The 14,339-nt window shown below is 38.7% G+C and overlaps 1 protein-coding gene across 2 annotated transcripts in view; it reads left to right on the top strand.

Annotated features, from left to right (window-relative positions):
- The window catches only part of LOC146639510 (talin-2), a 99,701-nt gene extending 87,856 nt beyond the window's left edge, over positions 1–11,845 (top strand). For both annotated transcript variants that reach the window (XM_085367224.1, XM_085367306.1), the window contains exons 48-58: positions 324–507; positions 681–806; positions 1,965–2,081; positions 2,297–2,482; positions 2,778–2,885; positions 3,077–3,182; positions 3,806–3,930; positions 7,623–7,811; positions 7,908–8,090; positions 8,335–8,460; positions 9,019–11,845. In XM_085367224.1, coding sequence (XP_085223350.1) covers positions 324–507; positions 681–806; positions 1,965–2,081; positions 2,297–2,482; positions 2,778–2,885; positions 3,077–3,182; positions 3,806–3,930; positions 7,623–7,811; positions 7,908–8,090; positions 8,335–8,460; positions 9,019–9,147 — 1,579 coding nt within the window. In that variant the 3' untranslated portion in view covers positions 9,148–11,845. The remainder of the gene's footprint in view (positions 1–323; positions 508–680; positions 807–1,964; positions 2,082–2,296; positions 2,483–2,777; positions 2,886–3,076; positions 3,183–3,805; positions 3,931–7,622; positions 7,812–7,907; positions 8,091–8,334; positions 8,461–9,018) is intronic.
- The last annotated feature ends 2,494 nt before the right edge of the window (positions 11,846–14,339 follow it).

The following is a 14,339-nucleotide window of genomic DNA, read 5'->3' as shown; positions in this document are numbered from 1 at the left end:
GTAGATAAGCAGTCTCGGGACACGATGAAAGAAAACAGAATCACTTAATCTCCGAGCATAGCTCACACAGCTACCTCAGAATAATAGAAGAAACTCTGCAGCTGCTATAATCTCTTTTGTCAATTTTAGGAAAAGAATAACTGACATGACTTGTTATATAACCTTAGCAATCCTCCTAATGTTTGCACAAGCTTTCATGAAGAAATGCCTTTAATATTAAAAGAGATGTGCAGCAATATGTGTGTCCTTTTCACAGCAGTTCTCACACAGTTGATTTTTTATGTCTTTTTCCCCCTTGTTTAATCTTTCCTTTTCTGTTTCAGGGAAAACATTTTGAAGACTGCTAAAGCTCTGGTTGAGGACACAAAGATGCTGGTGTCCGGCGCAGCTTCCGGTCAGGAGAAGTTGGCACAGGCTGCTCAGTCTTCTGCCAAGACCATTACCCAGCTCACAGATGTGGTCAAATTGGGTGCTGCCAGCATTGGCTCTGATGACCCTGAGACACAGGTTGACCATTATTGTGTTTGTAATCCTCTCATTTCTGTTTGTCCTTTGTCCAGTGTGCCTGTTTAATAGGAGGAATTATGGAATTATGAACTGCGACTGGCAATAACCTTTCAGTGTTTCTGCTTTCCTGGACTGCGCAGTGATTAGTCAGTGTCTTTCTGTCCTTTCTCTAGGTGGTGCTGATAAATGCTGTCAAAGATGTGGCCAAGGCATTGGGTGAGCTCATTAGTGCCACCAAGTGTGCCGCTGGCAAGGCAGCCGATGATCCATCTATGTACCAACTAAAGAGCGCTGCGAAGGTGAGGAGATCAGTCTGCGAGTGCTGAAACTGTCATCTAATTTAACATCCTCCAGTGGGCTCGAATATAGAAATCTGGATATTGGAATTTTCTTTATTTTACTCAACAAAAACAATCAGAGATCTATTTGATTTTTGTTGGTTTCTCTTATGTTCATATTTTCTGATTATACTAATGGAAAACTGAAACTGACATCAGTTTAAATTGATGACAATAATTCCACCGTCCTACATCCTGTATGCGCAGACATCCTCCCCTTACTCAGGCCGAGTCATTAATCAGTAAAATCACCCACAATAGTTAAACTGGAGACTTGGTAATGGAAATTGTCAGGCTGTTCGGGATAGCAGGAAGCGTCTAATACTTCTAACCAAGATGATTATGCTTAGTGCTTTGCTCCGGCACACATGCGCTGTAAATTTTCAGAGTCACGGCTCATAACTCACCGATGACACTGTCGACTGCTCATTATCACCTCAACCTGTAAAGCCTGGGAAAAAAAAAGTCAGTTCTCAGTCAGCAACACCACAGAGTGTCATGAAGTCTCTCTGAAGATCACAACATGCCTCACATACAATTTTAGGACCGGTGGTGGGGGGGTTAACTCTGACAAATCAGTCTTTCCTTTATGGGGCTTGTGTGCCCCCTATCTTTCAGTATGGTGCATTACAGCTGATTTTAACTGGATGTGTTCTGTTTTTATGTCCTCTCATTGTTCCAACATAAGTGTGAAATTACGGAGCTATAGAAATGTCATCTGAATTAAATTAGTTCAAACTATAAATGAAGACACGATGAGCCAAGGAAATATATATATTTAAAAAAGTGTGTCACCCATATATGATGATCGTCAGGGCTGTGTCCACCAGTGTAGTGAAATATCTTGATTGGGGATGTGTTTATATGCTCAATTACTTATAAAATAAACAGTCCTAGACGTTTTGGTTTTTTTTAAAATAAATTACAACTACATATACATTTATTACAAAAACACAACCAAATACTGAACCTCCTCGTTGGTAATATTATCATAGTAATAAGACTGTTGTCTTAAATATTCCATAATGTCAGTCATTTGCGGTTTGTTCTGTTGTCCTTCCTCTATTTCTAATTCAGAGCTTGGATGTGGCTGAACACGATGTTCTCTGTTTTCTCCAGGTGATGGTGACAAATGTGACATCCCTGCTGAAGACGGTCAAAGCTGTGGAAGACGAAGCTACTCGCGGTACCAGAGCGCTTGAGGCTACAATCGAGTGCATTAAACAGGAAATGTCGGTAAGGACGAGTCGAGAGGCTAAGCTTGTGAACGTTAGTTAGCAGTATGGTGGCATCACACATTTCAGAAAGGGGACTGATGAGTAATATTTTTGTAATTATTGAAAATGTCGCATGAGTGACAAAGTAAACATCTTTAGTTTTTTTTTTCCACAGTTAGGAGTTATTGATTTTAATATTCCCTGAATTAAGTTTGTGATCTGAAATGTCCACAGGTGTTTCAATCCAGGGATGCTCCCAACAAGACAACCACACCTGAGGAGTTCATTCGCATGACTAAAGGAATCACCATGGCAACTGCTAAAGCGGTGGCTGCAGGGAACTCTGGCCGACAGGAGGACATCATCCATACTGCCAACGTCAGCCGCAAAGCCATGTCAGACATGCTCACTACCTGCAAGGTGCTCTATTGCCACAAACAAGTCATGCATGTCTAAATTTGATTTATTGTGGTACTTCCAAAATGTTGCAAAAAAAAAAAGAAAATGTGTCCATCTACCCATTATTTCCCACTTATCTGAATTTGGTTGTGGTAGCAAAGGCTAAGCAGGGTATTCCATCTTTAAGGCTGAGCCCAGCATCATCAGCATCAATCGTTTTTGCCACTACAAATGCAAACCAAAAACTGAAATTAGAATTCTGACCCACAAATGTCATCCCCACACAAATTTATAAGTGTGTGTTTGTGTCTTTCAGCAAGCAGCCTACCATCCCGAGGTCAGTGAGGAGGTGAAGAACAGAGCACTGATGTTCGGAGCAGAGTGTACAACTGCTTACATTGACCTACTGGAACATGTACTGCTGGTAGGTTGAATACTGCACCAGCAAGTCTGTAAAAATAAAAGACTTGTACAAACGCTAATCTCATTATTTGATACTTTAAGCATCTTTAATATAAGCATCCACCATTGCAACACTATTTATGTATCTATATATAAAAAATAATAAGGAAAAGTTTCTTTTAAGTTTACACTGTTGCACCCATGTGTTTGTAGGTCCTGCAGAAGCCTACTGCAGAGCAGAAGCAGCATCTGGCAGCTTGTTCCAAGCGAGTAGCCGGAGCAGTAACAGAGCTCATCCAGACTGCTGAGGCCATGAAAGGTAATGCACACAGTGCATCACCACATGTTACACAAGGAGTCCTTTTGAGATGTCATGCAATAAACCCAAATACATATGAGTAAAGCTTTTATTTACTTTCTAATAAAGATCCCAACAAATATTATATTGCTATTAATAGTAGAATGTATTTTTAAAAAGCTCATGTAACAGAAAAAAATATTTATTTACTCAAACATTTGGTAATATTCCTGTCCTCCTTCTCTTGCTACAGATGGAGGTAAGTTAGGGCCGTTTTCTGTTCTGTGCCAGTTGTGAGCTCTTAAATAATTTCTCTCCTCAGCGCTAACATCGATTTTATTTAATCTCATCAAATCCAGCTGCTCTCAGGCTTCTCAGTTACATCCATCTGCTCTATCCATCATGCTTTCTTTTATGTTCCATTACTCTGTCTCCATCGCAGTGAATGATGGTTTGTTGTCAACTATGCATGGGATGTGAAGATACATGGCACACTTTCCTGTGTGTGGTCACGGTGTACTTGTTTTCTTTGGATCACAGCGTGAAGCATGTTCGGTCAAAACACTGCTTTGTGAAGCATTAATAAAATCCTGTTTGCAAATTCAAATCTTATTCATGAATATGGGTGTGCTTGCCTGCCTCAGGTTCAGAGTGGGTGGATCCCGAGGATCCAACAGTGATCGCAGAGACGGAGCTGCTCGGAGCAGCGGCGTCCATCGAAGCAGCAGCTAAGAAGCTCGAGCAACTCAAACCCAGAGCCAAGCCAAAGGTGGGTGACTGTATGGTGAATAAATGAGGAGAGAGGTGAAGGAGATAATCGTGTCAACATAATGTTAAAGAGAAAGACAACCTGTCAAAAGGCCTTTTTCCATTTTATTTACAGTTTAAAGCTTTCTAAGATATTGTTTCTGTCAGCAGTCTCTGGAAATAAAGAAGAAATATTCATCATGAAGCTCATAAAAGTCTTTCATCATGATAGATGATGTGCGGATAGAAATACTCTGTTACAAGAAAATGTCCTGACTTGAAAATTTAAAGAATGAATGGAAAATCATTCCTAAACAATCCATTTACTAATGGCTATAGGTGATGTTTATATGGAATTTTAAAGATGATGTGATGAGCAGCTAAAATACTTTAAAATCATTAAATATTATTTTGAAGATAAAGAGAGAGTTGTTTCCAAGACGCAAAAAGGGGAATAAACCGCAAAAACATTACAAAAGACCTGTAACCAAACCCCTCAGGATCCCCTGCTGCCCACATTAGTTAAATCTTTACAATTTTAGTGAATGTTAAGTCTAAAAAGAAAATGATAATCTAACTTTTCTATAATATAGATTATAGATTAGTGAGCTGGAGTACTTTGGTGCTAATTTTATCAGGTAACCAAATTAAAATTGTTTTATTAAAAAGTACCAACATAACAATGTAACTGTTAAAAGTAAAAATATACACACATTGCCTAAAAATGATAACCTCTAGAGTGTTATTATGGCCCGAGCACTAGTGTGTGAAGGACCTATTGTAATCGCTTTGTTTATCATAGCATTATTATTGACTGTGTGTGACCAATAAAAGGTCAGGTCCTCTGCAAAGAGTCACAGGAGGCATCTGAAATGTTATTGGATGTGGTTGATAGTCTCACTGTAAAACACCTGATATTATGATGTTGCCCAGCAAGCACCTAACAACAAGCCAACCAGTGCTGTAATGTGGACATGTGTTAGTTTATTTAATGTAAAAACTAGTGATTTAGAGTAGAGTGCACTTTGATCGGAGCGCTAAATATTTCACCTTTTCAGATTACAGCTCATCCTTGTAACTGCCAAGTGATTTGTTGACTTTTAGATAAAACTTCTTATTTTGATCTTTGGACTGCAGAGTGTTTACAGCTCTGTACATTACATAAATGAGCTTTGTAGGAATACGTTCAAGTATATCCTAAACAGTGCTCTGTGCATGCCTGTAAACATCTTTTTGTGTGGTTTATATCCAAGTTTCAGTGTTATTATTGGAAGTTGTACAAGGAGCAATTTTACGGTAACAAAATAGCACATTTTGTTTTGTTGCATTACTGAAAGGGTGCTCTATCGCTTGTCCTGTCTTTAAAGCTGTTGTATTCAGAACTGTGCAAAAATCTTGAGCCATCCCTTATTTCTTTAAATTTTGCTTCAGAGAAGCAGCCTGGCTTATATTTTTCTTAACTGATCTTGAGCTATAGTTCTCCAGGTTTTCAAAGTTTTTCTTTGTTTATTTTCTGGCCAGTCTTGAAACCTGACAATTTTCAGAGGACTTTTTTAAGCTGCTTAACATTGACCTATGAATTATGCAAGCATAAAAAATGAGTCTAAGTCAAATGATGAATCTGAATTGTGTCTACACATAACAGACACGAACCAATTTCTAGTTGTATCTTGAGGCACTTTATTATTTGCCGCTTATCACAAACTTGTAGTTTGTTCAATTCAATTTTATTTACATAGCACTAAATCACAACAGGTGTCGCCTCAAGGTGCGTTATAGAAATCCCAACAATCAAACAACCCAATTTGAGCAACCACTTGGCAACAGTGGAAAGGAAAAACTCCCTTTTAACAGGAAGAAACCTCTGGCAGAACAAGGCTCAGAGAAGTTTTTCTGCATCACTCTCAGACAGGATGTTTCCAATTTTAAAGAGATGAGGCCTCCAATTTTCCATTTGTCCCCATTTCTTTAGTTGAATCTACAAAAATGCCAAAGACAAATTTTGACAGGTATAAAATAGTATTTTTACAAAAACGTGTTTCCCAAAACACTGGCACTGTTTTAAATTGAGGAAACTGGACAAGAGGAGGACAGAAGAATTGTCCTAAAAATTGTCTACAGCAGATGGAGAGTATCTGAAAGTAATGTCTTAAGTAATGAAGAGCAATCCAGCAAATACCTGACACAAAACCTGAGAGATGCATCTGGACCTTCAGTTGATTGATCTACTGATCACTGAAGCCTCAGCAGAAATGGTCTCAGTGGAAGGGTAGCTGTCAAGAAGCCATTCTTAACGAAGGGAAACCAGGATGAACGGCTGAGGTATGCCAAACTATGTATGTACAGAGGTCAGGAGAGAAATTCACAACAGTAAGCCACCTTGTCAAAACTCATGGAATTATGAATGCAGAATTGTGATCCATCATGCAATACCAGGAATAAAGCATGACAATGATTCCTGAAACGATGCCAATGCAGTGAAACCATACTTGGACAGAAACCACACAATGGGAAACTGCGTCATGGACTGGCCTCCCCAGAGCCCGGACCTCAACATTTTTGGAACAGTGTTGTCTCATCTGGACAGAAAACAAAAGGCAGCCAACATCCAAAGAAGAGACTGAAGAACTTTTCTTGAAGAGAATTTAAAGAAATTACAGAAAAGCTTACCTAAGAGAGTTCAGGCTGTGCTGAAGAATAAAGGCGGTCATAACCTCATTAGAACTGTCCAAACTAAATTACATAATTCAATAACCCGTTTCCACCCATTTTCTATTTTCGTGCAAGTTATGAAGAAATGAGGGATGGCTCAAGAGTCTTACACAGTACTGTGCGCATATGTGCATATATATATATATATATATATATGTATATGTATATATATATAATTGCATATTCATGTTCATGGAAGTATTAATGTGATCTCTGTAGCTGACACTTGTTATATTGACAAACTCACTAAAATTCATGATACTATACATAATATTGTCTTCATTCAGATCGATTCAAACACCATCATGTTTACTGTGCCCTCCCTCCTGTTCATCCCACTCCTCCACCACCCACCCTGCCACCGATCCAGCCACCTGTGTTAGTTCATTGTAGTTCTAGCTTAAGCCTGTCCCAGTCTGTGTCTTCTAGCTCCCAGTTAACCCCCCGCCCTCCCTATTCCTTCCCTGCCTGCCCCCACCACCGGAGGCCTTCTCTGCAGGGCTCTGTCTGATATGTTTGATATATTAGGTTGTTATTCAGTCCCAACTATATATCAAACATATTCCTACAGTGTCCCGCTCTGTCTACAGACATGTAGTGTGAATGTGTTTGTGTGAAAAGTGTGTGTGCGTATGTGTTTAAAAGAAAAAGAAAAGAAAAAAGCAGATGAGTATAATAGGATGCTTTCTATAGAATCTTACTTGATGTTGTTGTATGTAGCTCCTTATCAGCTCTTGCAGTTTGAGAAGAAGCTCTGTATCTGGATGAATCATCATTTTGTTTCTCTTACCAAGTGTCCCAGCCTTGGTCACTGATGATCAATCAAGTCCTGTCTAAAAATGTGCATACAAAATGTTATTCAACAGAGTAATAAATCCAAAGTTCATCTGTTTCCAGTGATAAGTACTTCAGTTTGAGTAGAGGATTAATCAACTTTGATATTTCTTTAAATTTCACCCTGGCGAAAGACTTAATCATTTGAATGGTTCTCTTCTCCCTCAGCAAGCAGACGAGACCCTGAACTTTGAGGAGCAGATCCTAGAGGCAGCTAAATCCATTGCTGCAGCCACCAGTGCTTTGGTTAAATCAGCCTCAGCTGCCCAGAGAGAGCTGGTGGCTCAGGGGAAAGTGGGCTCTGTCCCTGCAAATGCTGTGGATGATGGACAGTGGTCCCAGGGGCTGATCTCTGCTGTAAGTGCTGGAGTGAAAAGTGTTGTTTTACACAGGTTACAATCACATCTGCCAGAAATTAACTTTAAATAAATTAACTTATTTTTTCATGAACAGGCACGTATGGTAGCAGCAGCAACTAGCAACCTGTGTGAGGCAGCTAATGCCTCGGTGCAGGGTCACGCCAGTGAGGAGAAACTCATCTCTTCAGCCAAACAGGTGGCAGCCTCTACTGCTCAGCTGCTGGTGGCCTGTAAGGTGAAGGCTGACCAAGACTCTGAGGCCATGAGGAGACTGCAGGTAAACACAGCAGGTTAATTTAAAAGCGTTGATATGAAGAGGATTAGCGATCATCTTCAATAGCTTTTTACTTTACAGGTGTGCATTTAATTAGAAAATGTTTATGCTCGTCTTTGCACCAGTTAAAAGGAACTGATTGCTTTTAGTCAAACACCGTAGTTTTCTCATCTTGAGCTGCTAGTACTTGTATATTTTTGTTTTTATGTTGTTGTTCTGTTCTGTAAATGATGTATTTGCCCTTTAGATCGCTGGAAATGCAGTGAAGAAAGCATCTGACAATTTGGTGCGGGCAGCTCAGAAGGCAGCATTTGAAAAATCCGATGAAGACAACGTGGTGGTGAAGACGAAGTTTGTGGGTGGAATTGCGCAGGTAATGCTTTTAAGCAGCATTTAATTTTGAAACCAGTTTCTGTTGCATTAAAAAAATTAATCTGTTCATTCTGGTGTGTTTAGCAGTTTTATTGTTAGTGAAATTTGTCCTTCATATCCACTGGTTCACACATCTCTAGTCACCAGCTTTACAAATAATTTCAGTTTCTCATTCTTCAGCACTGCTGGGCAATTATTGATTTGATGCTGCTGAAAAATGCTGACAAGCTATTGAAATGCCCTCTACTTGTTAATTATTTCACGTCTCCTGATGGTTGTCAGTGTTCTCAGAAAAGATTTTTGTCTTCTTCAGTCAATACATGGAATTCAAATCCCCTGTTTTTGTACACAAGTGCATTCACACACATCTTAAGTTAGACCATACAACCAATAAACACACAGAAACATAAGGCATAAAGACACTGAGGTAGTAAATGTTCTAAAAATTGCGATTACATTGCGACAATTACATATTTTGCAGGTTTTGGGTCGTGTGTGTATTAAAAAAGGTTAAAATGATATATGCTCTGACATAAAAGTTTCCTCACTGTCTGTGTAGATCATTGCCGCCCAGGAAGAGATGCTGAGAAAGGAGAGAGAGCTGGAAGAAGCCAGAAAGAAACTGGCCCAAATAAGGCAGCAGCAGTACAAGTTCCTGCCCAGCGAACTGCGAGAGGACAGCAACTAGTTATTCAGCCTCACCTTTGCTGCTACGTACGCTTGCACCAGTGTGAAGAGCACATCTGTTTTTGTGTGCATATTTGTATCCTGCTAATGGCACACCTGGACCGGTACGCCGTCCTCCAGTGAATCCAGATAAGTTGTGACTGATTAACAAACCCAGGTCTGCATTGAACACCACTGACAACATGTAAGGTCATCTTCTAGCACGTATTAAAAACTACTGCGTGATACTGACTACTTTGTGAAAACAACAAAAAGATTGTGGTGATCGCCTGAAGAACTCCTTCATGTCCTAACGTATAACTACTTCAAACTGATGTGATCTAAACCAGAATGTGACATGCTTAGTTCAAACAGCACATGTGCTCTCACGTTTGTTCTTAAGCGCCATTTTTGTAATGTTTAACAATTTGCAGCTCTTGTGCATAAACTTTAAAGTGAAGAACTGATTGTATTGCTGTTCACGTCACATAGCCATTTAACTGCAACGACACCCTGAAAGCAAAAACATTTCTGCTTGGTACTCTGATATTGTATGAATGTTTGCCTGTATACCCCAATCTGGCACCTTAATGTCTGTCTGAATCGTGTAAATCACTGTGGCATGACTTGACTTTAATTCAGTGGCCATAAAACCTAATATGAAGGAAGGCCAGATTTTGCATATGGATGTTTCTTGGGCCATTTCAACAATGAAAGTGTTTTGGGGTTTGTTTTTTTTGTTTTTTTGGCAATCCTCTCTTCGTGTAGAGAGTTACAGTATATAAGCGTCTTTGTTTCCTTTCTTCTCATTTTTATACTCTTTGTTTGCTCCACGTGCAAAACTTCTTTAATGCAACTTGCAGGAAATTCTACGTTTGTCACAACCCTTGACTTTAGGACCTCATGTGCAGCCTCTAAGACTCAAATAGAATGTTTTACATTATGTTACCATGTAAATGCTTTCCTACGCAGGGCATGTTACCATAAAATGGATATTTATTACTCCTGAGTATTTTTAGCAGAGAGGGGTCTCTTTCAGGGTCGCAAACGGTCTCATTTATTTACTACCACTAGCAGAGTCCTGGGTGGCTTCTTGGCAAGATATCAAATATCTTCAAAGACCTTCAAAAGTCTTTTTTTTTTTTTTTCCCCAATTATTTGTCATTTCAGGTAATGGGACCTATATACAGTATAAACAGAATATGATCATGATGCAATAAGATGGATGGTGCTTTAGGGGGCAGTATTAGCTTCCCTTCTGCCATGTAAACTTAAAGTAATAATCCAGAGCTCTGCCTATACTTTTCGTGCAGAATGGAGAAGTTTGCGTAACCCTGCAGGCCGACTACTACGTAATGCATGTTTGGAATAACTGGAAAGATGCCAGGGATCAGTTGAATTAGCCGAATGCCATGCAGAGTGCCACTTCTATGCATGCACTTTTTCCTGATGATTAGTCCCAACAGATTTACTTTGGTCCTTATATGTTAGTATTTTTTTTTTTTCTTTCATTTTTTTCCAGCAAAATTCATCACTGCCAGGGACTGATGTTATTTATCTCCACATTTCTAAATTCGGGAAACAACAAAATTCAGAATCTAAAAGATGAATGAATAAATAAATAAATACACGAATAAATCTTTAACATGAATGGCCTGAAAGTGAAGAGCCTGCAACACTAATCCTTCTCCTGTTCTGGGTGCTCCGTTACTGAACTTGCTATTCGCTGCAATAGAACAACCTTTTGTTTGTAATGTGTTTTGTTCACATGTCTTACTATATGGACTCTGTTTCAATATTACAGTAGATTGTGAGAATAGGTCCTGCTGTGAAAATGCATGGCTTTGTGCTTCGGATGCAGATAGTTTCAGACCTCCACGTGAGACCATCACCTTTAAGTTTGTTTGTTTTGAAGCATTGGAACTGAATTCAGAGACATTTTCTGCCATTGTGTTGTTTTTTTTTTTTTTTTTGTGTGAGCGTGAGAAGCGAGGGGTGGGTTCACTGCTTTATCAGTCAAGTCTGTAGTGTTTTTATTAGTGCCTTAGTCCGTAGCCCATACACTGTTTGGTCTGCTTATGTGACAGTTTCACCTCAGTGGTCAATAGAAGGTAGTGGACACGCTATTTTTTTTGGTTCTTTTTCTTTTAAATGTAGGTTCATGTCTGTGGATTGTTAACATTTGATTTCCCACTTGCTAGCGTACTGTTCCTCTAAGTGCTGAAAGCAACTGCACCCCCTTTATTTTCCTCTCTGCCACATGCAAGGCCTTTTAGGGATGATGGAGGAACTGTCTGCCAGTCAAAAAAAAAAAAAGTGTCGTCCTTTAAAATGTATTATCAGTATGCCGTAGATACTGAATATGTATATTACACGGATGAACACATTCCATGGGCATGTACCACAGTGCTTCTAAATGATGACAGACTGGACACGTGAGCCTGTCGACTGCTTTATTGTGTGTTATGAAGTCACTGAAATCTTATGGGTGGGCTTTCTTTCCTTGTGCTTTTAAAACTATGAACGAAACATGTGATAAGAACATTTCGATATATCTGTCACCATTAAGATGTTGTGATTCATTTTCAATGCTGTGGACAATTTGAAGTGTTCTGTATGTTTTGTTTTGGTTTTCGCCCCCTTCCCTTGACAGAAATAAAATTAGGAATTCGCTACAATAAAAGTAAATGATAACATACAATATAAAAGATATTTATCTGGCCTCGATAAAAACTATTTTTTGTATTCACTGAAAATAAAGCATTTCAATGTAATAAAAATGTGTGTGGTTGTTTTACTTGTAATGTGCACGCAGTCAGATCTGCAAGTTTCTGTATAGTTGCAAAACCAAAGAGCCAATATGTAACTGAAATGCAGACTTTATATAGACTATATATATAGAGAGATGTGTATATATAGAGTGATAGATATAATAAAACTCCACAATTCATGGGAGCGTGCAGCTATATCCAGAGTGCATGAGTGATTGTTACACCATGCAGGGCTTCTGACTTCTAAAATTGCATATAATTTCCAATATTCTTGTAAATAAAAAGAAACTTTTAATACTTAGAATTAACCTCAACTGCTAAAACCTCACATTCGAAACATCTTTTTCGCTGGTATGCTGAAAGTGCAGCTTCCTGGAGACAACTGACACCAAAGTCTGTCCTCAGAAACGGTCCATTTGGGCTTTTAGTGAGGACAAAATTGAAAGAAACTAAAACATTTTGTAAAATGCACTGGATCTCTATTCTCTGACTGTTTAAAGGAAGGTTCAGTAACAATAGAAACATTTGCATTATGAAACAAAAAAATATTTTTTGTGGGCTAAAGTTTGCTCTAGTTTCAATTGTAAAGTACAAGATTATTGTGAAAAGAAACTGAAGTACTGAAGTTACTCCAATTTGTCATATAGCTTGTTGATGGTTTATCTCTGAATATATCTGAGAACTCTGATCACACGTAAATCATTACTGGCTGCCAAGATTGCACTTCTATTCTGGCAAAACCCTCTGCCAATAATAATAATATTTATCTGGAACACACATTGAATCAAAGGCGTCATAAATTAAAATATCTTTAACCAAATTAGGTGAGAATAAGATCGTACGTGTACTTCTTGACCATTAATAATAATTATAATAATAATTTCTAATTTAAACATATCACGTTCAACTTTGACCACGCAGTGTTTAATCCTGTGTGTCAAGAACTCATTTTAGTGTGTAGTTAAAATGCACTGAGGTTCAGTATCATGCTATATAAGGACTCTACCAGAAGTTTATTACCAGCATACTGTAAGACTTTTATATTGGGATATCATATTTACAGAAAGCAGAATTTAACAGTCTGCTGATAATGTAGAACATCAGATTCATCATGTCTGTTGCATCCATGTGTGATGTTGGAGCTGCAGAATGTGAAACCACTCTAAGTGAATAACAAGAGGGGTAACTTCTGGCGAACAAACAAGGTCTCTTTAAGTGTCTGTGTCAGGACAAGTTGGTATTTCTGAGTCAGCACTAAACCTGACTCTATATTGAGTCTGGACTATAAAATGAAGCCTATGCTAAATTTGTCCAGCACTAAAATTTGAGGAGGCAAAGTCAATTGCAGTGACACAGCTGCTCCTGGCACTGTTTTAAAGCCTGGAGTCCTTTTTTTCCCTGATATTTTCTCACTAAATCAGCTTTTAAAGCAAATACCTCGTGTTTTTCTATCTGGCACAAATCTGAAACTGTGTAGCTGCTAAAACATTTCTGTTAACAGTGGGTCTGACTTGTAACAAGAGGCCCTGTTGGCTGTGGACAAGACAGCAAAAACCCTGGCTGAAAGGACGAGGGCATTGCATTTAATGTGGACAAGCAGGTGATAGAAGACAGCTCATCCATTATTTTTATGTCCTAAATCTAATTATAATTGAAGTCAGCTACAGTTACTGATGACTACAGCATGCTATATAGCAAGTCTTGACGCTTCAGTTGTGCTCAATGTAAGATTACCCGTCGTTAGTTAGCGGTGCCTTGGGGAGAAACGGCATCTTGATCTCCTTCTTCTCATCTGCTCTTTCATCCCATCTCTCTACATTCACTACCTCACGTTCACCTTTTCTTTTCAATAAAAAGATTAAGATAAGATAAGATAAGATAGAACTTTATTAATCCCTCGGGTGGGTTCCTCTGGGAAATTCGATTTCCAAAAAAGCACAGCACCGACAGAAGTTACAGAGTTATACACACACACATATATATAAATACAGAGACAATATAAATAAAATATACGAAGGGGATAAATAGAATAAATAGGAATAAAAATAAAAATACAAGTGAATTGCACATTTCAAGTATTGAGTCTAAGGGTTAGATTAGGGTCAGATCAGCTGGTTTTTGTGGTGTTATTCCACCGATGCACTAAAATGGATTACCGTGATGAGAACGCTGCACACTCATACACACTCCTTCATTTGCACGGCCTCACATGTGAATCTGTCTAAACCCTTTTGATGAGCTTCATTAAGTTTGTCTCACCAGGTTTAAGTGAAACGCCAGCAGTATGTGTGGGTATCTTTTAATTATTGAGGAGGAAGTGAGAAATTCCAGTCTAGACATTCACAGTGATATCATCACCAGACTCCCATATTTTATTATTTTTGTTTGTCAGGGAGCTCCTTACACAGCTGTCTCAACAGATCTGTGACGAAGTTTATATTTG

This window comes from Diplotaxodon limnothrissa, linkage group LG1, assembly GCF_057381915.1.
Source record: "Diplotaxodon limnothrissa isolate DT_005_m linkage group LG1, D_limnothrissa_male_GT1.1, whole genome shotgun sequence".
NCBI classification, from domain to species: Eukaryota; Metazoa; Chordata; class Actinopteri; order Cichliformes; family Cichlidae; genus Diplotaxodon; species Diplotaxodon limnothrissa.
This window is presented reverse-complemented; position numbering and strand designations above follow the sequence as displayed.